At 45.5% G+C, this 25,963-nt stretch overlaps 1 protein-coding gene across 1 annotated transcript in view; it reads left to right on the top strand.

Moving 5' to 3' along the window:
* Window positions 1–25,283, top strand: part of LOC106565414 (inactive dipeptidyl peptidase 10) — a 31,905-nt gene extending 6,622 nt beyond the window's left edge. The window contains exons 4-23 of the mRNA XM_045692127.1: window positions 16,535–16,629; window positions 17,341–17,393; window positions 17,600–17,681; window positions 17,838–17,955; window positions 18,453–18,607; window positions 18,812–18,909; window positions 19,024–19,147; window positions 20,070–20,174; window positions 20,391–20,482; window positions 20,593–20,640; window positions 20,850–20,968; window positions 21,051–21,098; window positions 22,095–22,193; window positions 22,286–22,352; window positions 22,819–23,013; window positions 23,622–23,676; window positions 23,828–23,924; window positions 24,102–24,160; window positions 24,491–24,563; window positions 24,732–25,283. Coding sequence (XP_045548083.1) covers window positions 16,535–16,629; window positions 17,341–17,393; window positions 17,600–17,681; window positions 17,838–17,955; window positions 18,453–18,607; window positions 18,812–18,909; window positions 19,024–19,147; window positions 20,070–20,174; window positions 20,391–20,482; window positions 20,593–20,640; window positions 20,850–20,968; window positions 21,051–21,098; window positions 22,095–22,193; window positions 22,286–22,352; window positions 22,819–23,013; window positions 23,622–23,676; window positions 23,828–23,924; window positions 24,102–24,160; window positions 24,491–24,563; window positions 24,732–24,940 — 1,991 coding nt within the window. The 3' untranslated portion in view covers window positions 24,941–25,283. The remainder of the gene's footprint in view (window positions 1–16,534; window positions 16,630–17,340; window positions 17,394–17,599; window positions 17,682–17,837; window positions 17,956–18,452; window positions 18,608–18,811; window positions 18,910–19,023; window positions 19,148–20,069; window positions 20,175–20,390; window positions 20,483–20,592; window positions 20,641–20,849; window positions 20,969–21,050; window positions 21,099–22,094; window positions 22,194–22,285; window positions 22,353–22,818; window positions 23,014–23,621; window positions 23,677–23,827; window positions 23,925–24,101; window positions 24,161–24,490; window positions 24,564–24,731) is intronic.
* The last annotated feature ends 680 nt before the right edge of the window (window positions 25,284–25,963 follow it).

Below are 25,963 nucleotides of genomic sequence, written 5' to 3'. Positions count from 1 at the left end.
CAGTCCTGTAGCTTAGCATCTGCTTCATCTGACCACTTTTTCATTGATCGAGTCACTGCTGTTTCCTGCTTAAATTTTTGCTTGTAAGCAGGAATCGGGAGGACAGAATTATGGCCAGATTTGCCAAATGGAGGGCGAGGGAGAGCTTTGTACGCGTCTCTGTGTGTGGAGTAATGGTGGTATAGAGTTCTTTCCCTCTGGTTGCACATTTAACATGCTGATAGAAATGAGGTGAAACGGATTTAAGTTTCCCTGCATTAAAGTCCCCGGTCACTAGGAGTGCCGCCTCTGGATGAGCGTTTTCCTGTTTGCTTATGGCGGAATACAGTACTCATTGACTGTTGTCTTATTGCCAGCATCGGTCTGTGGTGGTATGTAGACAGCTATGAAAAATACAGATGAAAATTCTCTAGGTAGTTTAGTGTGGTCTACAGCTTATCATGAGATACTCTACCTCAGGCGAGCAAAACCTCAGGACTTCCATAGATATCGTGCACCAGCTGTTGTTTACAAATATACATAGAACATCACCCCTTGTCTTACCAGAGGCTGCTGTTCGATCCTGCCGATACAGTGTATAACCAACCAGCTGTATGTTATTCCTGTCATCGTTCAGCCACGACTTTGTGAAACATAAGATATTACAGTTTTTAATGTCCCGTTGGTAGGATAAACGTGCTTTTAGTTTGTCACATTTATTTTCCAGCGATTGTACATTGGCTAATAGTACGGATTACAAAGGCAAATTAGCCACTTGTTGCCTGATCCTCACAAGGCACCCCGATCTCCTTCTGCGAAATCTCCATCTCTTTCTCCTGCGAATGACGGGGATGAGGGCCTGTTCGGGTGTCTGGAGTAAATCCCTCTCGTCCGACTCATTAAAGAAAAATTATTAGTCCAATTCAAGGTGAGTAATCGCTGTTCTAGTGTCCAGAAGCTCTTTTCAGTCATAAAAGACGGTAGCAGCAACATTATGTACAAAATAAGTTACAAACAATGCGAAAAAACTAACAACATAGAATGGTTGGTTAAGAGCCAATACAATGGCAGCCATCCTCTCTGGCGCCATTATTCTCATCTCAATGCATCCTCTTGCACTGAGATGCAGTGCCTTAGACCGCTGCGCCACTCGGGATCCCTTATCTCACCAGCGCAGGTCCGGGACAAAGAAGAGAAAGAGACAATGAATCTAAGACCCTTTTATAAGAGTTGTATGCATTCAACATCTGAGTTATTGACTAATAGCATTGCTGTTGAGTTAACGCCCAATCAGATATCAGACATACAGGATGTAAAGACAACTGAATCTCTGTTACTCAGAGGTGTGACAAAACGGGGGTTGGAGAGATAATGCAGCATTCCTAAGACAACACAAAGGAAATCCTTGCATACAGTGTAAAGAGTCACTTCGGGGCTGCCCTACAATATGGCTCTGGTCAAAAGTAGTGCAGTATGTAGGGCATAGGGTACCAATTGGGACACTTCATGCTGCTGTTGACATGCAGAGCACAGCACAGCTCATCAAGTCAACACAAATCATGAAACTGTCTTTAGGTTTGTTGTAGGGGACAACGTTACAATGTGAGAGAAGCTCAGTATATGTTTTATGGAATGTACTCTTGTAATTAATACATGTTGATGTTGACTGTTCTGCATCTTAGCTGCACTTTAGAGAATCAAATAACTCCCCCCAAGGGACTGACTATACTTCTGCCTCAAGGACCCCTTACTACCTGTTCAATAATGGCCCAATTCTGACCCTAGTTAAGCGCCCTCAAATGGAACATAATACTCTTTTTATGCACTTTTCTCTATATGCATATTCCGAACTTGAACTTAAGCATGAGAATTGTGTGCTATTCACCTGTTATAAGTTTTGGGTAGAGATCGAATAAATAAAGGTGTGGTGGAGGTGTCTACAGATACCTGTATTCTGACCTTGACTTAATTCCCTTATAATTTCACCACCAGTTCCAAATAGAAAAAGCATCTACTTAATTTTTTCTGAAATAACACCATTCTCTATGCACTGTAATTTACAACTCTATAAGAGTGATTGATAAGAGCTAGGTAAATGAGTAATCCATTTGGATAAGGGAATTGTAAATATAAATTACACTTGTTTTGGATATATTTGACCTTATAATCGCTGGAGACAAATGTGAAACCAGTCATATGGCAGCAAACTGAAGCATATCAACATATCAACTTTCCCACAGTAATGTTTATGAAATGCTGTGCCATTATGCAGAATTTAAATTGTACTGCCTTTTAACTTGCAGGGATGGGCACTCTCAAATATCCCAAACTATCAGAACTCAGGATAAGACCCAGATGCAGACAGCTAGAGTCACATATGTTTATTGACCCAAACAGGGGGCAGGCAAGAGACAGATCAAAGGCAGGCAGAGGTATGTAATCCAGGGCAGAGTCAATAAGGTAAAGAACAGCAGGCAGGCTCAGGGTCAGGACAGGCAGAGGTTCGTAAACAGGTCAGAGTCAGACAGGTACAGAACGGCAGACAGGCTCGGGGTCAGGGCAGGCAGAATGGTCAGAACCGGGGAAACTAGGAAACAGAACTTGAGAAATCAGGGAGATGGGAAAACACGCTGGTAAGACCTGACAAGACAAGACGAACTGGCAACAGACAAACAGAGAACACAGGTATAAATACACTGGGGATAATGAGGAAGATGGGCGACACCTGGAGGGGGGTGGAGACAAGCACAAAGACAGGTGAAACATATCAGGGTGTGACACAAACTTTCTTTGTCTCCTATTTCTATAATTTTGTTTATCTTCATGTGCTTCTTCTGAAAACACCGTCAAAGCCGTGTGGTTGTTGCTGACGATCATTAGTAACAGTTGACAATATAAACAAAAGACATGCAGTCTAATTAAATCATTTTTATTTTTATTTCACCTTTATTTAACCAGGTAGGCCAGTTGAGAACAAGTTCTCATTTACAACTGCGACCTGGCCAAGATAAAGGAAAGCAGTGCGACACAAACAACAACACAGAGTTACAAATGGAATAAACAAACATACAGTCAATAACACAATAGAAAAAAAGTCTATATACAGTGTGTGCAAATGGCGTGAGGAGGTAAGGCAATAAATAGGCCATAGAAGCGAAGTAATTACAATTGAGCAAATTAACACTGGAGTGATAGATGTGCAGATGATGATGTGCAAGTAGAAATACTGGTGTGCAAAAGAGCAAAAAAGTAAAAAACAATATGGGGATGAGGTAGGTAGATTGGATGGGCTATTTACAGATGGGCTGTGTACAGCTGCAGCTATCAGTAAGCTGCTCAGATAGCTGATGCTTAAGGTTAGTGAGGGAGATATATGTCTCCAACTTCAGCGATTCTTGCCATTCATTCCAGTAATTGGCAGCAGAGAACTGGAAGGAAAGGCGGCCAAAGGAGGTGTTGGCTTTGGGGATGACCTGTGAAATATACCTGCTGGAGCGTGTGCTACGGGTGGGTGTTGTTATGGTGACCAGTGAGCTGAGATAAGGCGGAGCTTTACCTAGCAAAGACGAATATGTAGCGAGGGCCAGCCAACGAGAGCATACAGGTCGCAGTGGTGGGTGGTATATGGTGCTTTGGTGACAAAACGGATGGTACTGTGATAGACTGCATCCAGTTTGCTGAGTAGAGTGTTGGAGGCTATTTTGTAAATGACATCGCCGAAGTCGAGGATCGGTAGGATAGTCACTTTTACGAGGGTATGTTTGGCAGCGTGAGTGAAGGAGGCTTTGTTGCGAAAAAGGAAGCCAATTCTAGATTTAATTTTGGAGGTGGATCAGGGAATCACCCGCAGCAAGAGCGACATCGTTGATATATCCAAAGAAAAGAGTCAGCCCGAGAATTGAACCCTGTGGTACCCCCATTGAGACTGCCAGAGGTCCGGACAACGGGCCCTCCGATTTGACACACTGAACTCTATCTGAGAAGTAGTTGGTGAACCAGGCGAGGCAGTCATTTGAGAAACCAAGGCTGTTGAGTCTGCCGATAAGAATATGGTGATTGACAGAGTCGAAAGCCTTGGCCAGGTTGATGAAGATGGCTGCACAGTACTGTCTTTTATCGATGGTGGTTATGATATCATTTAGTACCTTGAGCGTGGCTGAGGTGCACCCGTGACCAGCTCGGAAACTGGATTGCACAGCGGAGAAGGTACGGTGGGATTCAAAATGGTCAGTGATCTGTTTGTTAACTTGGCTTTCGAAGACTTTAGAAAGGCAGGGCAGGATGAATATAGGTCTATAACAGTTTGGGTCTAGAGTGTCACTCCCTTTGAAGAAGGGGAATCACCGCGGCAGCTTTCCAATCTTTAGGGATCTCGAACAATACGAAAGAGAGATTGAACAGACTGGTAATAGAGGTTGCAACAATGGCGGCGGATAATTTTAGAAAGAGAGGGTCCAGATTTTCTATCCCAGCTGATTTGTACGGGTCCAGGTTTTGCAGCTCTTTTAGAACATCTGCTATCTGGATTTTGGTGAAGGAGAAGCTGGGGAGGCTTGGGCAAGTAGCTGCGGGGGGTGTGGAGCTGTTGGGTTAGCCAGGAGGAAAGCAGGGCCAGCCGTAGAGAAATGCTTATTGAAATTCTCGATTATCGTGGATTTATCGGTGATGACAGTGTTTCATAGCCTCAGTGCAGTGGGCAGCTGGGAGGAGGTGCTCTTATTCTCCATGGACTTTACAGTGTCCCAAAACTTTCTGGAGTTAGAGCTACAGGATGCAAATTTCTGTTTGGAAAGGCTAGCCTTAGCTTTCCTACCTGACTGCGTGTATTGGTTCCTGACTTCCCTGAAGAGTTGCATATTGCAGGGACTATTCGATGCTAGTGCAGTCCACCACATGATGTTTTTGTGCTGGTCGAGGGCAGTCAGGTCTGTAGTGAACCAAGGGCTATGTCTGTTCTTAGTTCTACATTTTTTTGAAAGGGGCATGCTTATTTAAGATTGTGAGGAAAGCCCTTTTAAAGAACGACCAGGCATCCTCTACTGACGGGATGAGGTCAATATCCTTCCAGGATACTCGGGCCAGGTCGATTAGAAAGGCCTGCTCGCAGAAGTGTTTTAGGGAGTGTTTGACAGTGATGAAGGGTGGTCGTTTGACCGCGGACCCATAGCGGTTGCAGGCAATGAGGCAGTGATCGCTGAGATCCTGGTTGAAGACAGCAGAGGTGTATTTGGAGGGCAAGTTGGTCAGGATAATATCTATGAGCGTGCCCATGTTTACGGATTTAGGGTTGTACCTGGTGGGTTCCTTAATAATTTGTGTGAGATTGAGGGCATCCATTATGGAGCGGAGCGCAGACTAAGCCATAACAGTTTCAACCACACGCATGGCACAATACTTGTGTCACAGTATCCACAGAAAATGGTGCCCCTCCTCGGCCAGGCGGCGCTCGGCGGTCGTCGTCGCCGGTCTACTAGCTGCCGCTGATCTGTGTTTCTGTGTTCATTGTGTTTTGTCTGCCTAGGTCCGCACCTGTTGTCATTTCTGTCATTAGTGGGGGGGTATTTAGTTTGTTCCTTTGGGGTTGTGTGTTGTGCGGGATTGTTTGTTTGTCAGCGGGTTTACGCTGTGGCCGTGTCTTCTCTATCGTTTTATATTGGAGGATTTATTTTCTCGCCGGGCTGCGCCCCATGCGTGATTTTCCCTTTGTGGATTACCTGTTTCCCTTTTGGGTATTGTGCACTCCCAGTGCCTTTTGATCACCTAGTGTTTGGGTGTGAATAAACTTCGAGCTACTGGACGATATCTCCTGCATTTGACTCTACTCCTTCCTCCTGCCCTAAGTACCCGTGACAGAATCCCACACCACCAATTATTATGGAGTCAGCAGGACCCGAAGCAACTTCAGTAGCTGAGCAGGTGTCGCAGCACGCCAGCCTCCTCCACCGCCTAGGCTCGGCGATGGACCAAGTACTGACCCGACTGGAGAGAGGTACCTCCTCCACCAGACCAGCTCCAGTGGCTCAGCTGGCGCCCCTACCGACACCCCCTGAAGTGTGCTCGAGTGGGATTCGGATTACGCCACCGAGGGAATTTGATGGGACGGCCGCTGGGTGTAAGGGGTTCTTACTCCAGATCGAACTGTACCTGGCGACCGTCCGCCCTTCTCCCTCCGACGAGGAGAAAGTGAGCGTCCTCGTCTCCTGTCTTACGGGTAGAGCCCTGGAATGGGCCAACGCGGTTTGGGAGGGCCCAGAATCGGCTCGGGGCGACTACCCGGAGTTCACCCATCGCTTCCGGGCGGTATTCGATCATCCCCCGGAGGGCAAGGCGACGGGTGAGAGACTGTTTCATTTGAGACAGGGGACGAGGAGCGCTCAGGACTTCGCCTTGGAGTTCCGGACTCTCGCCGCGGGATCGGGGTGGAGTGAGCGGGCCCTGATGGATCACTATCGCTGCAGTCTAAATGAGGATGTCCGTCGGGAGCTGGCTTGTAGGGACCACGTCATCACCCTCGACCAGCTGGTGGATTTATCCATCAGGCTGGACCACCTACTGGCTACCCGGGGACGTTCTAGTCGGGGTCTGTTCATTCCACCTCCCAGCCCTCCTGCTCCACTGCCCATGGAGATAGGAGGAGCTGCTCCGAGGAAGACCGGAGGGGGGGGGGCCTCTCCTGCACCCACTGTGGACACAGAGGACACACTGCGGACCGGTGCTGGAGGGGTCCCCCCAGGAGTCCGGAGGGCAGGCAGAGCACTACATCGACCCCCCAGGTGAGTCAGCACCAACCACACACACCCAGAGCCCCCTGTCGACCACATGTACACTTCTGTTTGTTTTCCCGATTTTTTCCCCCTCACTCCCAGTATAAGGCACTAGTCGATTCAGGTGCAGCTGGGAGTTTTATGGACCGTGGGGTCGCTAATAGGTTAGGGATTCCCCTGGTTCAGCTGGACCACCCCTTCCCTGTGCACGCCCTAGATAGTCGACCGCTAGGGTCCGGCCAAGTGGGGGAGGTTACTGTGCCACTGGTTATGACGACGTGGGGGGGGTCATGTGGAACGTATCAGCCTATACCTCATCGACTCCCCGGCGTTTCCGGTGGTACTGGGACTCCCCTGGCTAGCCACTCACAACCCTCAGATATCGTGGAGACAGAGGGCTCTTAAGGGGTGGTCGAGGGAGTGCTCAGGTAGGTGTGTAGGAGTTTCCATCAGTGCAACCACGGTGGAGAGTCCAGACCAAGTCTCTACCGTGCACATTCCTTCTGAATATGCCGATTTGGCTATCGCCTTCAGTAAAACGAAGGCGACTCAATTACCACCCCATCGACAGGGGGATTGTGCGATAAACCTCCAAGCTGACGCGGTCCTTCCTAGGAGTCATGTGTATCCTCTGTCTCAGGAGGAGACAGTGGCTATGGAGACATACGTCACGGAGTCAAATAAAATAAAATCAAATTTATTTATATAGCCCTTCGTACATCAGCTGATATCTGAAAGTGCTGTACAGAAACCCAGCCTAAAACCCCAAACAGCAAGCAAAGCATGTAAAAGAAGCACGGTGGCTAGGAAAAACTCCCTAGGAAAAACTCCCTAGAAAGGCCAAAAACCTAGGAAGAAACCTAGAGAGGAACCAGGCTATGAGGGGTGGCCAGTCCTCTTCTGGCTGTGCAGGGTGGATATTATAACAGAACATGGTCAAGATGTTAAAATGTTAAAATGTTCATAAATGACCAGCATGGTCAAATAATAATAATCATAGTAGTTGTCGAGGGTGCAACAAGCACGTCCGGTGAACAGGTCAGGGTTCCATAGCCGCAGGCAGAACAGTTGAAACTGGAGCAGCAGCACGGCCAGGTGGACTGGGGACAGCAAGGAGTCATCATACCAGGTAGTCCTGAGGCATGGTCCTAGGGCTCAGGTCCTCCGAGAGAAAGACAGAAAGAGAGAAAGAGAGAATTAGAGAGAGCATATTTAAATTCACACAGGACACCGGATAAGACAAGAGAAATACTCCAGATGTAACAGACTGACCCTAGCCCCCGACACATAAACTACTGCAGCATAAATACTGGAGGCTGAGACAGGAGGGATCAGAAGACACTGTGGGCCCATCCGATGATACCCCGGACAGGGCCAAACAGGCAGGATATAACCCCACCCACTTTGCCAAAGCACAGCCCCCACACCACTAGAGGGATGTCTCCAACCACCAACTTACCGTCCTAAGACAAGGCCGAGTATAGCCCACAACGATCTCCGCCATGGCACAACCCAAGGGGGGGCGCCAACCCAGACAGGAAGACCACGTCAGTGACTCAACCCACTCAAGTGACGCACCCCTCCCATGGACGGCATGGAAGAACACCAGTAAGCCAGTGACTCAGCCCCTGTAAAAGCGTTAGAGGCAGAGAATCCCAGTGGAAAGAGGGGAACCGGCAAGGCAGAGACAGCAAGGGCGGTTCGTTGCTCCAGCCTTTCCGTTCACCTTCACACTCCTGGGCCAGACTATACTTAATCATAGGACCTACTGAAGAGATAAGTCTTCAGTAAAGACTTAAAGGTTGAGACTGAGTCTGCGTCTCTCACATTGGTAGGCAGACCATTCCATAAAAATGGAGCTCTATAGGAGAAAGCCCTACCTCCAGGCGTTTGCTTAGAAATTCTAGGGACAATTAGGAGGCCTGCGTCTTGTGACCGTAGCGTATGTGTAGGTATGTACGGCAGGACCAAATCGGAAAGATAGGTAGGAGCAAGCCCATGTAATGCTTTGTAGGTTAGCAGTAAAACCTTGAAATCAGCCCTTGCCTGAACAGGAAGCCAGTGTAGGGAGGCTAGCACTGGAGTAATAAGATCAAATTTTTTGGTTCTAGTCAGGATTCTAGCAGCCGTATTTAGCACTAACTGAAGTTTATTTAGTGCTTTATCCGGGTAGCCGGAAAGTAGAGCATTGCAGTAGTCCAGCCTAGAAGTAACGAAAGCATGGATTAATTTTTCTGCGTCATTTTTGGACAGAAAGTTTCTGATTTTTGCAATGTTACGTAGATGGAAAAAAAGCTGTCCTTGAAACAGTCTTGATATGTTCTTCAAAAGAGAGATCAGGGTCCAGAGTAACGCCGAGGTCCTTCACAGTTTTATTTGAGACGACTGTACAACCATCCAGATTAATTGTCAGATTCAACAGAAGATCTCTTTGTTTCATGGGACCTAGAACAAGCATCTCTGTTTTGTCCGAGTTTAAAAGTAGAAAGTTTGCAGCCATCCACTTCTTTATGTCTGAAACACAGGCTTCTAGCGAGGGCAATTTTGGGGCTTCACCATGTTTCATTGAAATGTACAGCTGTGTGTCGTCCGCATAGCAGTGAAATTTAACATTATGTTTTCGAATGACATCCCCAAGAGGTAAAATATATATTGAAAACAATAGTGGTCCTAAAACGGAACCTTGAGGAACACCGAAATTTACAATTGATTTGTCAGAGGACAAACCATTCACAGAGACAAACTGATATCTTTCCGACAGATAAGATCTAAACCAGGCCAGAACTTGTCCATGTAGACCAATTTGGGTTTCCAATCTCTCCAAAAGAATGTGGTGATCGATGGTATCAAAAGCGGCACTAAGATCTAGGAGCACGAGGACAGATGCAGAGCCTCGGTCTGACGTCATTAAAAGGTAATTTACCACCTTCACAAGTGCAGTCTCAGTGCTATGATGGGGTCTAAAACCAGACTGAAGCGTTTCGTATACATTGTTTGTCTTCAGGAAGGCAGTGAGTTGCTGTGCAACAGCTTTTTCTAAAATTTTTGAGAGGAATGGAAGATTCGATATAGGCCGATAGTTTTTTATAATTTCTGGATCAAGATTCGGCTTTTTCAAGAGAGGCTTTATTACTGCCACTTTTAGTGAGCTTGGTACACATCCGGTGGATAGAGAGCCGTTTATTATGTTCAACATAGGAGGGCCAAGCATAGGAAGCAGCTCTTTCAGTAGTTTAGTTGGAATAGGGTCCAGTATGCAGCTTGAGGGTTTGGAGGCCATGATTATTTTCATCATTGTGTCAAGAGATATAGTACTAAAACACTTTAGTATCTCCCTTGATCCTAGGTCCTGGCAGAGTTGTGTAGACTCAGGACAATGGAGCTTTGGAGGAATACCCAGATTTAAAGAGGAGTCTGTAATTTGCTTTCTAATGATCATGATCTTTTCCTCAAAGAAGTTCATAAATTTATTACTGCTGAAGTAAAAGCCATCCTCCATTTGCGAAGGCTGCTTTTTAGTTAGCTTTGCGACAGTATCAAAAAGACATTTCGGATTGTTCTTATTTTCCTCAATTAAGTTGGAAAAATAGGATGATCGAGCAGCAGTGAGGGCTCTTCGATACTGCACGGTACTGTCTTTCCAAGCTAGTCGGAAGACTTCCAGTTTGGTGTGGCGCCATTTCCGTTCCAATTTTCTGGAAGCTTGCTTCAGAGCTCGTGTATTTTCTGTATACCAGGGAGCTAGTTTCTTATGACAGATGTTTTTAGTTTTTAGGGGTGCAACTGCATCTAGGGTATTGCGCAAGGTTAAATTGAGTTCCTCGGTTAGGTGGTTAACTGATTTTTGTCCTCTGACGTCCTTGGGTAGGCAGAGGCAGTCTGGAAGGGCATCAAGGAATCTTTGGGTTGTCTGAGAATTTATAGCACGACTTTTAATGCTCCTTGGTTGGGGTCTGAGCAGATTATTTGTTGCAATTGCAAACGTAATAAAATGGTGGTCCGATAGTCCAGGATTATGAGGAAAAACATTAAGATCCACAACATTTATTCCATGGGACAAAACTAGGTCCAGAGTATGACTGTGGCAGTGAGTAGGTCCAGAGACATGTTGGACAAAACCCACTGAGTCGATGATGGCTCCGAAAGCCTTGAGACAGGGATACATACGGGGATACAGGGATACAGGGATACATACGGCCATCTAAATCACCAGTCTCCTCAAGTTTCTTTTTTGTGAAGAAGAAGGAGGGAGGCCTGTGCCCGTGCATTGACTATAGAGGTCTAAATTCCATCACAGTGGGGTTCAGTTACCCACTACCTCTCATTGCTACGGCAGTGGAGTCATTCCACGGGGCGCGCTTCTTCACCAAACTAGATCTCAGGAGTGCGTATAATCTGGTGCGTATCCGAGAGGGAGACGAGTGGAAAACCGCATTTAGTACCACATCTGGCCATTATGAGTACCTCGTCATGCCGTATGGGTTAATTACATCTAGACGTTCCGCTAGCGGAACACCTGCTCCAATATCCAATGATAGGCGTGGCGCGAATTACAAATTCCTCAAAAATACAAAAACTTCCATTTTTCAAACATATGACTATTTCACAGCATTTTAAAGATAAGACTCTCCTTTATCTAACCACACTGTCCGATTTCAAAAAGGCTTTACAACGAAAGCAAAACATTAGATTATGTCAGCAGAGTACCAAGCCAGAAATAATCAGACACCCATTTTTCAAGCTAGCATATAATGTCACAAAAACCCAGAAGACAGCTAAATGCAGCACTAACCTTTGATGATCTTCATCAGATGACAACCCTAGGACATTATGTTATACAATACATGCATGTTTTGTTCAATCAAGTTCATATTTATATCAAAAACCAGCTTTTTACATTAGCATCTGACGTTCAGAACTAGCATACCCCCGCAAACTTCCGGCGAATTCACTAAGAATTTACTAAATTACTCACGATAAACGTTCACAAAAAGCATAACAATTATTTTAAGAATTATAGATACAGAACTCCTCTATGCACTCGATATGTCCGATTTTAAAATAGCTTTTTGGTGAAAGCACATTTTGCAATATTCTAAGTACATAGCCCAGGCATCACGGGCTAGCTATTTAGACACCCGGCAAGTTTAGCACTCACCAATATCAGGTTTACTATTATAAAAGTTTGATTACCTTTTGTTGTCTTCATCAGAATGCACTCCCAGGACTGCTACTTCAATAACAAATGTTGGTTTGGTCCAAAATAATCCATCGTTATATCCGAATAGCGGCGTTTTGTTCGTGCGTCCCAGACACTATCTGAAATGGTAAATCAGGGTCGTGCGCATGGCGCAATTCATGACAAAAAAAATCTAAATATTCCATTACCGTACTTCGAAACATGTCAACCGCTGTTTAAAATCCATTTTTATGCCATTTTTCTCGTAAAAAAGCGATAATATTCCGACCGGGAATCTCCTCTTAGCTAAACAGAGGAAAGTAAACAAAGCTTTCGGTCGACGCGGGCACGAGCCTGAGTCTCACAGTACTGTAACCAGCCACTACCCAAACGCGCTACTTTTTTTCAGCCAGAGCCTGCAAAGCCACAATTCAGCTTTTTACCGCCTTCTGAGACCCTATGGCAGCCGTAGGAAGTGTCACGGGACAGCTAAGATCCTCACTCTTCAATAAACAGAGACAAGAAGAACGATACCTTGTCAGACAGGCCACTTCCTGCATGAAACCTTGTCAGGTCTTTGCCTGCCAAATGAGTTCTGTTATACTCACAGACACCATTCAAACAGTTTTAGAAACTTTAGGGTGTTTTCTATCCATATGTAATAAGTATATGCATATTCTAGTTACTGGGTAGGAGTGGTAACCAGATTAAATCGGGTACGTTTTTTATCCAGCCGTGAAAATACTGCCCCCTAGCCATAACAGGTTAAAAAATGCTCCCGCTGTCTTCCAATCCTTTGTGGACGAGGTTCTCCGAGACATGCTCGGACAGGGGGTGGTGGTGTACATCGATGACATCTTGATCTACTCTGCCACCCGCGCCGAGCATGTGGCTTTGGTGCGCAGAGTGCTTGGGCGGCTGCTGGAGCATAACCTATACGTCAAGGCTGAGAAATGTGACTTCTCCAAACGAGCCGTCTCTTTCCTAGGATATCGCATTTCCACCACAGGGGTGGTGATGGAATGTGACCGCGTTACGGCTGTGCGTAATTGGCCTACCCCTACCACGGTGAAGGAGGTGCAACGGTTTTTGGGGTTCGCCAATTATTACCGGAGGTTTATCCGGGGTTTTGGTCAGGTGGCAGCTCCCATTACCTCACTGCTGAAGGGGGGTCCGGTGCGGCTGCGGTGGTCGGCGGAGGCGGACAGGGCCTTCCGTCATCTGAAGGTTCTGTTTACTGACACTCTGGTGCTGGCGCATCCGGATCCCTCTTTGCCATTCGTGGTGGAGGTGGACGCGTCCGAAGCTGGGGTAGGAGCAGTTCTATCACAGCGTTCGGGCGCTCCTCCGAAGCTCCGCCCCTGCGCTTTCTTTTCTAGGAAGCTAAGCCCGGCGGAGCGCAACTACTATGTGGGGGACAGGGAGTTGTTAGCCGTGGTCAAGGCTTTGACAGTGTGGAGACATTAGCTTGAGGGGGCACATCACCCTTTTCTCATCTGGACCGACCACCGTAACCTGGAGTACATCCGGGCAGCGAGGAGACTGAATCCTCGTCAAGCCAGGTGGGCTATGTTCTTTACTAGGTTCCAGTTCACCCTTTCATACATTCCGGGGTCTCGGAACCGGAAGGCCGACGCACTGTCGCGTCTCTATGACACAGAGGAGAGGACCATTGATCCCGCTCCCATACTCCCTGCGTCCTGTCTAGTGGCGCCGGTAGTATGGGAGGTGGATGCGGACATCGAGCCGGCGGTTCAGTCAGAACCCATTCCGCCTCAATGTCCCGCGGGTCTGAGGTTCGTTCCGCTTGGTGTTCGCGATCGCCTGATCCGATGGGCCCACACTTTACCCTCCTCGGGTCATCCTGGGGTGGAACGGACAGTGCGAGGCCTGAAAGGGAAGTGCTGGTGGCCCACCTTGGCTGAGGATGTAAGACACTATGTCTCTTCCTGTTCGGTGTGCGCCCAGTGCAAGGCTCCTAGGCACCTGCCTCGAGGGAAACTACAACCCCTCCCCGTTCCACAGCAACCTTGGTCTCACCTCTCGGTGGATTTCCTAACGGATCTCCCGCCATCTCAGGGGAACACGACGATCCTGGTTGTTGTGGATCGGTTCTCGACGTCCTGCCGTCTGCTCCCGTTGCCCGGTCTTCCTACGGCCCTACAGACCGCGGAGGCCCTATTCACCCATGTCTTCCGGCACTACGGGGTGCCCGAGGACATCGTATCTGATCGGGTCCCCAGTTCACCTCCAGAGTGTGGAGGTCGTTTATGGAGAGGCTGGGGTCTCGGTCAGCCTGACCTCGGGTTTCCACCCCGAGAGTAATGGGCAGGTAGAACGCATCAACCAGGATGTGGGCAGGTTTCTGCGGTCATATTGCCAGGACCGGCCAGGGGAGTGGTCGAGGTTCGTGCCATGGGCCGAGATGGCCCAGAACTCTCAACGCCACTCCTCCACTAACTTGTCACCTTTTCAAATTGTATTAGGTTATCAGCCGGTCCTAGTGCCTTGGCAGCAGAGCCAGACGGAGGCTCCTGCGGTGGAGGAATGGGTACAGCGCTCTCAGGAGACCTGGAGGGCTGTCCAGGAGTGCCTGAAGCGGGCTATCGGGCGACAGAAGGAGAGCGCTGACCGCCGCCGCAGTGAGGCTCCCGTATACAATCCAGGGGATAGAGTCTGGCTCTCGACCCGGAACCTGCCCCTCCGCCTGCCCTGCCGAAAGCTGGGTCCGCGATTTGTGGGGCTGTTCAAAGTCCTGAGGAGAATAAACGAGGTGTGTTATAGGTTACAACTCCCTTCATATTACCGCATTAACCCCTCGTTTCATGTGTCTCTCCTCAGGCCGGTGGTAGCTGGTCCACTGCAGGACGCTGAGGTGCTGGAGGTCCCTCCGCCCCCCCTGGACATCGGGGGGGCCCCGGCGTACACAGTCCGGGCCATCCTGGACTCCCGACGTCGGGTAGGGGGCCTGCAGTACCTCGTGGACTGGGAGGGGTACGGCCCGGAGGAGAGGTGCTGGGTTCCGGTGGAGGACATTTTGGATCCCACTATGCTCCAGGAGTTCCATCGTCTCCGTCCGGACCGGCCGGCGCCTCGCCCTCCGGGTCGTCCCCGAGGCCGGCGTCGGCGCGCTACTGAAGCCGCGCGTCAGGGGAGGGGTACTGTCACAGTATCCACAGAAAATGGTGCCCCTCCTCGGCCGGGCGGCGCTCGGCGGTCATCGTCGCCGGTCTACTAGCTGCCGCCGATCTGTGTTTCTGTGTTCATTGTGTTTTGTCTGTCTAGGTCCGCACCTGTTGTCATTTCTGTCATTAGTGGGGGGGTATTTAGTTTGTTCCTTTGGGGTTGTGTGTTGTGCGGGATTGTTTGTTTGTCAGCGGGTTTACGCTGTGGCCGTGTCTTCTCTATCGTTTTATATTGGAGGATTTATTTTCTCGCCGGGCTGCGCCCCGTGCGTGATTTTCCCTTTGTGGATTACCTGTTTCCCTTTTGGGTATTGTGCACTCCCAGTGTCTTTTGATCACCTAGTGTTTGGGTGTGAATAAACTTCGAGCTACTGGACGATATCTCCTGCATTTGACTCTACTCCTTCCTCCTGCCCTAAGTACCCATGACAACTTGGCTGTGTCATCACACAGTTTAATGGTTAGTGCAGGCAATAGACAAGGATATAGCCTACTATTGTACACTATTCTCCCTACTTTAATCCTATGTACACTAATCTTCCAACATTACAATGGAAGAATGTGGCAATCAGAATGAATCAAACCACCATTTTCTTTCATGCGTAAAGGCTCTCCAAACCTGTTTTTTTTAATAATCTACAAGATCAGAGTATTTTCAAATCTACATGCAGATATTTAGATGGCTTTCTTTCATTTATCCCTAATATTCTGAACCCATTCTCTCGATGTAGTCTACTGAGTCTGTCGACAGAATTCGAACTAAAACATACACTGCATTTATAGGGATGGCTTAAGATAAATATACTGAAAACCCTATTGAATAAAAACTCCATGAGAAAATCTGTTGGCCAGCAAGTGGGATGGTTTTCAGTGGTTGAATTACATTTATTAAATGTGCGCTAGGGAACCCCTCCTGCAAAGCATGTTACACACCTTCATAAGGTGTTTGAATACCAACAACTGAGAAGTGCGTAGGAAAGGCGTACGTAAGAAAGGTGTAATTTCCTAAATTGGAATCGGGCTCTATTAGAACAGTTTCCAATCCCTAACATAACCATCTGAGGCATTGATGAAAGGTTGCTCATTGAATTAAGAAACCTATTAACAAAATACACATATGTATGTCACATGCAGTACATGTAAAATACATGTATATTTGACATAAATCTAATGGCCTTTATATTACATTACACTTTGCAGTTTATTCGTATAGCAGACACTCTCTTTACTTTAGGAGAATCAGGACGGTTTCCGGATTAAACATCATTCTCAATGGAAAATCTCAATCCAAAGTGGGGTTTTTTGTCCACAACTAGGCTTAATCTGGGTCTGGGAAACCAGTCCTTCGTGTTTCAACAACAACTCTGTCATCTGTATATTTGCCAGTCTCACCATTGCATGGCTTCTACTCTAACCCCCCTCTGTAGATGATGAGGTGGCCTTTCGCACCAGGGAAGGGCACATCCTGAAACACAGCCTGAGTGAGAACCTCACCATCTCTCTGCTGGGCGGAAGCATCCTAGTGAGTACAGACGCAACAAACAAAACTCTGCTCCAAGGTGGTTGATTGACAGACTGATGGATCTTCAGCATACATATCCATCCTCCCAGTCTCCCACAGGTGTCAACTTGTATTTGAGAAATAATCACTCCTCCCACTGCAGTTTTTATTTGCATTTTGATATATTTGTTTCTGTTTTACAAGAATCTGAATGACACAAAGTTTCAAGTGTCACCAGACCAGAAGTATATTCTGCTGGCGTACAACTTGCATCTGGTAGGTAATGTTTAACAGTCAGTGTATCTATTGAGGAATATTTCAAGACAAAACTGGCAACTTACTGCTGATTTGTATCTATAGCTCCACCCCTGTTTAAATAGACTGATTTAATTCTGCTCTAAGCAATGTCTTCATCTTTTAACAGGATATTTTAATTAAGATGGGACTAAGCTAAGATTATTGAGCGAAAACAAACAAATCGGAACACTGTTATGCTCCCAAAGGGCTTGTTTTAATCAATTCAGAATCTGGCACAGTTTCTCTTTTGGGATGGGCATTTATTGTTCTTAAAGACTTGGAAACGCCTCAATGCAAAGAATTTAAAAAATGTGGCAGCACCAGCAGCTATGTATCCATGGTAACTATTATTGGAAAATATTTGGACTGTGTATTCATTTTAGGCAAGTCCTTTACTGTTGATTTGATTATATTCCTCTCCTCTGCCCTTGATAGGTGTTCTCAAAATCATTTTCAGCCTCCTATGTAATTTACAGTGTGGGTACAGGGTAAGTATTATTGATAGCATGATAATGTATTCCTATATTGTGCAATCAATCCAAACCAACACATCCAAATGTAATATGATGCATAACAGGTCATCTGGTAATTTAACAGTTTACTTCAGCCAATACCATGAATTTAAAATAAAGTTGTTGTGTATGCATGTGTTTGTGTGTATATTCTCATGCATTTCTGTGTTTGTTTCTCGCAGGGACTTTCTTGAGCTAAACCCACACGGAGTGAAGCCATCTGCTCTTCAATATGCCGCATGGGGTCCCCATGGAAATCATTTGGTGAGGCCCTAAGGCAGGAGTGCACAACATGCGGCCCACAGCCCAAATACGTCCCGAGAGATGCTCTTTTTTGGCCCATTATGTTCATACACTGTATGTTAATTTGTGTGTGTTATATTTTCATTGAGTTACATAGGCACTCTGTTATTTTGGCAGATCTACATCTTTCAGAATAACCTCTACTACCAGCCCGGTGTGTACAGTGGTCCTGTACGTCTCAGCACTACAGGCAGTGGGTCTGTTATCAACGGGCTGTCAGACTGGACATATGAGGGTGAGAGAGACACTGCCTCTGTAGAGTAAAATCCTACTTACTTACTTAGTCCTCTTCTTCCCAGGTAGGACATAAGGCTGCAACAATCTTCTGCCACTGGAGTCTGTCTTTGGCCACAGCTTGCGCCCTGTCCCATGAGAGACCCAGCTCATCCAGCTCAGCCGCCACTGATCGTCGCCATGTAGTTTTTAGCCTGCCTCATTTGTGCTTTTCTGTTAGTGTCCACCTGACAGAAAAACACCATAGACATCACTTATATATATTTTGTCATATACTACACTTTACCTCATAAATGATAATAGATCTATAATATGCAATATATATCAATGTAATGTACTTGAATGTGCCTGACATCACAAATGAAGTTCATGTAGAAACATTACATTCTTATCAATCTATATTAAGAATTCGTGAGCTAGAGTCTGTGTACTATATAAAGTAGATGGGTCCATTTACACCTGCTACTGCATGTTGACTGTCATGTTATGTGTTTCCAGAAGAGATCCTCCAGACGTATCCTGCCTACTGGTGGTCTGGAGACGGGGTACGGCTGGCGTACCTGTCCATCAACAACACACACACACCCAATGTGGAGATCCCTCGTTTCACTGGAGGGCCATACCCCACAGGAGCCTACTATTCATACCCTAAGGTGAAATGTATAATAACAATAATAATAATAATGTCAATAAAGACTACTTTTATACACCTTAACTTAAGATAAATTCCAAGGTCATCTCCTCTGCCATAAACCCTCTTGGCAGAGGCTACAATAAGATGAATTGTGTTCAATACAGAATGTCTTTGAACAATTGTATCTATGCAGAATGTGTTGATGTGCATCCTTCCCTTCCAGGCAGGAGATAATATCCCGGCAGTTACTCTTTACGTGGTGAACGTCTTCAGCCCTGCTCACACTCTGAGGATGACTGCTCCAGTCTCACTCAAAAACAGGTACTGTAGGTACACATTTAAATCAGTGTATTTATTCTCTCCATATGTAAATCGTTTTTCCAGACCTAAATCTCGGTGTTTCTCCCTTCTTTCTGTCTGCCTGCCTGTGTCCAGAGGTCATTACATCTCCATGGTGAAGTGGACCAGTGGGACCAGGCTGGTTGTGCGTTGGTTGAACCGGGTCCAGAACCAGTCTGTTCTCTCTGTGTGCGAGGCCACCACTGGAGTCTGCTCACAGGTGATACACTGATCAGTTGTATAGGGAGTAGATCCATCATTTCTAGCAGCTGGATGTGATTCATGTGGATGCTTATTGGTTGTCAATGATATGTATGAGTGAATAAATAAGAGATTCCTTCTATATTTTTAATTAAGATGCAATGTAATGCCTTTTTTCTGTTACAACCCTCACAGAAACGCAAAATGACCATGGATGTCTGGCTAGGGCAACCACAGGTAAATTCTGCATACTAATCACTTTAACCAAGATCAACCAAAAGGCTGAATCTATTCACAGAAAATGTATAAGAAATGGGAAAACTTGCTGTGTTTCATTACAGTTTTCAAGACCGTTATTATATGTAGCGAACCTGGTTTCAGTTTCCTGGACAAGTAAGAACCCTGAGGGGAGGATTTGCCTATTCTAATCATTAAGTGATTCGATTCAATTAAATTAATGTGGTTGCATGAAGACAAGATAAATTAAGATGAGGAAGACATGAATACAAGATAAATGGATTTCAGTGGGACTTGGAGGGAGAGAAATGGAATACTAAAATGAGTAGTGTTAAGTAATGGGAATGAGTCGAGATGATTTGGGCCCACAGTTTCTCTTCTGACCACGTGACCTTCGGGTCTGGTCAGGTCACATTGACAGGAAAACCTCTACTAGGCCCTAGATCAAGGATGGGCAACTCCCGTCCTCGGGGGCCTGATTAGTGTCACACTTTTGCCCGAGCCCCAGCTAACACACCTGACTCCAATAATCAACTAATCATGATCTTCAGTTTCGAATGCAATTAGTTGAATCCGCTGTGTTTGCTCAGGATGGGGAAAAAGTGTGACACCACTCTGACCCCCAAGGACTGGAGTTGTCCATCTCTGCCCGAGATACTGTATGATGACTTACAACTGTGGAAATGACTCTTTCCGGCCAACAGGAGGCCCCCCTCTTCTCTAGAGACGGCTCCATGTTCTATGTCACTCTGCCTGCAGCACAAGGGGGTCACGGAGAGTATCGACACATAGCTGTCCTCCCTACTCAGGTCAGAGTTGCGTTTCAGCCTTATCTTATTGCTTTATCTTATTTGGCCCAAGTCAGTCTATTTTGAATGGCTAGGGTTTTCTCCTCACTAGCCTCTTTCACAATGACCCCTTCATCTGCCTTTAAGTCCCTCTCTCCCTCCCTCTTACACGGTCTCTATCGCTGTGTCCTTAGCTTGTCTCTCTCTCTCTCAAACTCAATTTCTCTCTCCCTGCAGCCTTTGACTACCCCCATGTCTCCACGATTCCTGACATCAGGGCAATGGGATGTGATGTCACTCTGTGGCCTGGATGAAGACGCAGAGAAAATGTAGGAGGAGTAAAGAGATTTGCTTATCCCTAGCATTTGCTGGTGCGACTGCAGCTGGCATTAATGTAACCACAGCACATCAGCCTGATATGGTTTCTGTCTGTTTGCAGATACTTCATCAGCACAGAGGCATCCAAACAAAACAGACACCTTTACAGGTAAATATGCACAAGGTCCTATAATTATACCATAATCCATAAATAGATCAATATGTTTTTCCTGACCACGTGACCTGACCAGCAAAACTCTAAGCACTAGCCCAGACTTTACCCTGGTAAAGTCCCTTTGTCGGGAGTAACTCAGGTCCATAAGAAATGTTTACATCGTTCAGTCTGAATGTTTTCTATTCACTGTTCCTCTCTCTCAGTGTGAACCTCTGGGGTTTTTCTCAAAGACACTGTCTTACCTGCACACTCTCAGAGACCTGCCGCTTCTACAAGCCACAGTTCAACCCCAGCCTCACTCGTGTTATCCTCCACTGCTTGGGTGAATCTCTCTCTCTCCATCTATCTCTTTCTCTCTTTCTTTCCTTTTTTCTGTCCTTCATCTTGATGTCTCGTTGTTGTAGGCCCTGGCATCCCCAGAGTGACCGTCCACAGCACCAGACAACATTTCAGTGAGTTCTACACAAGTTATTTTTCCATGTCTTAATATGTCTACTGGGTTTCATAATTGAGCTACAGTATATACAGTATAAATGCTTCCTGTATGTTTGGCCCCACATTCCATCTTTACTCATTTTTTCTAAACAAATGGGATGGGAAAGGCTAAGGGGAGTATTTGTGTTTGTGGCCATTTTCGAGCTGATTACATTAAACACTGTTTGACTATAGCCTTCGTCCTGTCCTTAACTCACAACTTGAATTAGCTATTTGACAATATATTGTCTGAGCAGAGGCTGATATTGAGCACAATCGAATATGTGTAGATGTCTTACAATGTCGGCAGCTGTAGCCCTAAAACACTTGAATGATTTTTAGTTCAGCCAGATGTTTTATGTTCAGTATTCAGTCACTGGTGAGGATGCGTCCCAAACAGCACACTATTCCCTACATAGTGCATTGCACTCCTTTTGACCAAAGTCCTATGGGCCCTGTGTCACGTCCTGACCAGTAATAGGGGTTATTTGTTATTGTACTTTGGTCAGGACGTGGCAGAGGGTATTTGTTTTATGTGGTTCGGGGTGGTGGTTTGTTTAGTAGGGTATTTGATTTATGTATTCCGGGGGTTTTTGGGCACTGTTCTATGTTAGTGTATTTCTATGTTCTGTCTAGTCTTTTGTATTTCTATGTTTTGTTAATTGGGGTTGGACTCTCAATTGGAGGCAGGTGTTTTCTAGTTGCCTCTGATTGAGAGTCCTATTTATAGGTATGTGTTTGTTGAGTACTTTGTGGGAGATTGTTCTGTGTATAGCCTTGTGCCTTACCAGCATGTGATAGTCTTTGTTTTGGTTCTCCTTCTTGTCTGTTTATAATAAAGAAGATGAGTGCACATTTCCCCGCTGCATTTTGGTCTATATCCGATGACAACCATTACACCCTGGTCAAAAATAATGCACTGTAAGGGGAATAGGGGTGCCATTTTGGACGCAAACTGAGTGTTGTTTTCTTAGGGTACAAGGTCCTGGAAGACAACAAGCCTCTGTCTGAGGCGCTGGAGGGCAAACGGCTCCCCATCACACACTACAGAACCATTACAGCTGACCACTATGGTACAGTAAACACTGAGGAAACCACTCTTTTTCTCAGAGAACTTATTATGACTTACCATGAATTGAGAGCAACTGTGGTATCCATGTTGCAGATATGCATCTAAAGCTGGGTCTACCACAGGGGTATGAAGAAGGCCTGCATCCTCTCCTCATCATCGTGTAAGATCTGCAAAAAGAAGCAAGCATGAAAATGTGAAACGGTTTTGCACTGAGATAAGAAATGGCCATCGAAACAAAGACCTTGCAAACTAACATTTCATAACGATAAGATCAATATTTTTGACACAGGTGTCCTCCAAATATTAATAATTATTAACACAAAAGCTCCATAACCTCCTACATTTTTTATTTAACCTTTATTTGACTAGGCAAGTCAGTTAAGAACAAATTCTTATTTACAATGGCGGCCAAACCCAGACGACACTGGGCCAATTGTGCGCCGCCCTATGGGACTCCCAATGTGATGCAGCCTGGAATCGAACCAGGGTCTGTAGTGACGCCTCTAGCACTGAGATGCAGTGACTTAGACTGTTGCGCCACTCAGTGTATACACTTCTCCTCCACCTAACTTTGTTGACTTCCTGATCCCATTTCCTTTCTTCTCATCTCTGTCTGTGTGTCTCAGGGATGGAGCCCCTGACACCCAGGCAGTCACAGACCGTTTCTCTCTGGGCTGGCCCCAGGTCCTCTCCAGTATCCACAGTGTAGCTCTGGCCTGGGTGGACGGCAAAAGTGGGGCGGCACACGGCCTGAGGTCACCTAACCTTGACCCCAGGAAACTCAGCTCCCAGAGAGTCAAAGACCTGCTGAGAGTAATAGAGTGAGTAATCAATGATGAGTACAGCGTAGATTTCAGCAGCATCTAAATAATTTCTTAGTCATACTGTATTTAAGCAATGAGTCATTCCATGTCATCCAAAACTGTTTCATAGCAAATTTTCTGCAATTCTACACATTTTATCATTGGGGCTGAGAGAAAACATTGTAGTTTTAAAACAAATCTCAGGGTTTCTACACGTTGCCATGGGATTGAGTGAAAATGTGCAGTTTAAAAGCTAATTTCCTGCAATTCTACACATTTTCCATGGCTAATGCTGTGATATTATGCTAACTGAGTGATTCAAACATTATAACAAAATAAATGGGGGCATGACATTTTTTTACTTTAGATTCTCCCTGACTGTCTAGTTTTTATTTTGGTGATTGTTCGTTTTCAAAGACGAGCTTATGAAAAAATATATAGCTCATTATCTTTTCTACATACTTTATATCTGGTTTTAGTCGTTTAAGTTTACACTGTTTCAGGAATGCTGATCATATCTGTCACTAACTACAAAACAATTTCAGAACAATTTGAGATTGTGGGTGTCGAAATCTTCTTTCTTGTGCTTTTTGAGGTGGAAAGACCCAATGCATTCTTTGCTACAGGTGGTTGTTGGAGTTGCCGTACATTGACAACAGAAGAATTGCGCTGTATGGAAAGGTATGGTCTATTTCCAACTATATTGCTGCATTGATTCTAGCAGACCCAGCCAAAGTGGGAAAAGAGCTTAAAACATCCATGTTAGATCAAACAGTATTCTGTATGTAGTCACCTCTGGATGTGAGTACCCCACCCTTTATCTTTTCAACAGGCATTTGGTGGACTTCTGACACTGAAAATGATGGCAGCAGCCAAAATATTTAAATGTGCTGCAGTGATGGCTCCAATCACAGACTTCAAAATCTACAGTACGTCCACATTTAGGAGTAATCTGTGTTGCTTTTCATCTTTGTTCTTGTGATTAGATATACTGTGTCTGACAGTTTGTTACATTATTATTGAAGCCTATACCTACCCCGGTTCTTACTTGATTTATCTTTTAGAGTTTGTTAGCGATTTATAAACAATAATGACTGTCATAATAGATGCTGCTTTCTCTGAGCGATACCTGGGTCTTCCAGCCACTGAGGAGAGCTTCTACAATGTAAGTCAAGATCTTGTTCTTCAAATTGATTGTAAAGTGTAAGATGGTGTAACATCGTCTCTCTCACATGCACTCAACTTGTCCCTTTAGTCTTCCTTTGAGCGAAAAACAGGTTGTGACTAGATGGAGTACAGCTAAGACCAGAAGTGACTTTTCGTAGCAGGTTAGGAGAGCATTTTTTCTAACCCTTTCCTAACTTTAAGCTAATTCTCCTAACCTGCTGCGTAAAGTCTCCGAACATGCTATGAAAAAAATCACTTCTGCTCGTAGCTGTATTCCACCTAGTCAGCATTCCAAAAACCTGGGTCTTAGTTCAACATGTCTTCCCAGGCCGCCTCTTTGCTGGATGATGTGGTCAATCTGAGGGACAAGAACTTCCTCCTTTTACATGGAACCGCAGATGGTGAGAAACTTTATGATCTATTCAACTATTCAACTAATATTTAGGGGAAAACTTTCAGAAGTGCCACAAAAATAAAGACATGGCCCTAAATGGACCTACTTGCACATATTTGTCAAGTAACACCTCAATCTTGAAACAGTCTGTTTTCTGTTTACTTTTTTCTTGTAGCACATGTCCACTTCCAGCACACTGCCGAGCTCATAGACCGTCTGGTGTCAGCAAAGGCCAACTACTCCCTGCAAATTTACCCTGACGAGGGCCACGTTTTGAGACGGAGCCACAGTGATCAGCACTTCCGGCGCACCCTAACAAACTTTCTCCAGGACTGTCTGGCTCCTATGCCCCCTCAAACGTCTGATGGACAAGAGGATGACTGAGAGCTACCCTCCCAAACATTTACATCCAACAACAAAACATCATACTTCCATCCTTTTGACCTTGAGGACTTTGAGGATTTTGCATGAGGGAAATGTGAAAAGGCATGTAGTTTGACGGGAAAGTATGCTCTGAAATGTCTCATGTTGAGTAGAGTTTGCATTTTTGTATTTAAATAGCTGACTAAACTCAACTCCATGGTGAAGGAAGTTAAACTTCCTTGGAGTTTAGTCATCTAGTATTTAGCATGACCCAAATTGCAGAACCTGATTATTGCAAAGATCCTTAAGAATTTGTTCTTGTTTCCTAAGTGCATTTGAGATAGTAATAAATAGTTTGAAGTTATCTGGTGGTGATAGTTTGTTTAAATCAAATCAAATGTTATTTGTCACATGCTTCGTAAACAACAGGTGTAGACTAACAGTGAAACGCTTACTTATGGGCCCTTCCAGATAGCATGGTGGGTAGGAGCGTTGGGCCAGTAACCCAAAGGTTGCTGGATGGAAACCCTGAGCTGACAAGGTAAAACATCTGTTGTTCTACCCCTGAGCAAGGCAGTTAACCAACTGTTCCCTGGGTGCCAATGACGTGGATGTCAATTAAGACTGCCTCCCACACCTCTCTGATTGAGGGGTTGGGTTAAATGCAGAAGACACATTTCAGTTGTACAACTTCCAAACAATGCATAGAGAAAAATAATAACATGAGGAATAAATGCACAATGAGTAACGATAATGTGGCTATATACCAGTTCCAATTCGATGTGCAGGGGTACAAGTTAATTCAGGTAGATACAGTATGTAGGTAGGGATAAAGTGCCTAGCCCAGGTGACAATTTGGTATTTTATTAGGATCCCCATTAGCTGTTGCAAAGGCAGCAGCTACTCTTCCTGGGGTCCACACTAAACATGAAACATAAGACAGAATGACATAATACAGAACATCATTAGACAAGAACAGCTCAAGGACAGAAATACATACATTTAAAAAAAAGCACATGTAGCCTACATATCAATGCATACACA

Source organism: Salmo salar, chromosome ssa12 (assembly GCF_905237065.1).
Source record: "Salmo salar chromosome ssa12, Ssal_v3.1, whole genome shotgun sequence".
Classification (NCBI taxonomy): domain Eukaryota; kingdom Metazoa; phylum Chordata; class Actinopteri; order Salmoniformes; family Salmonidae; genus Salmo; species Salmo salar.
This window is presented reverse-complemented; position numbering and strand designations above follow the sequence as displayed.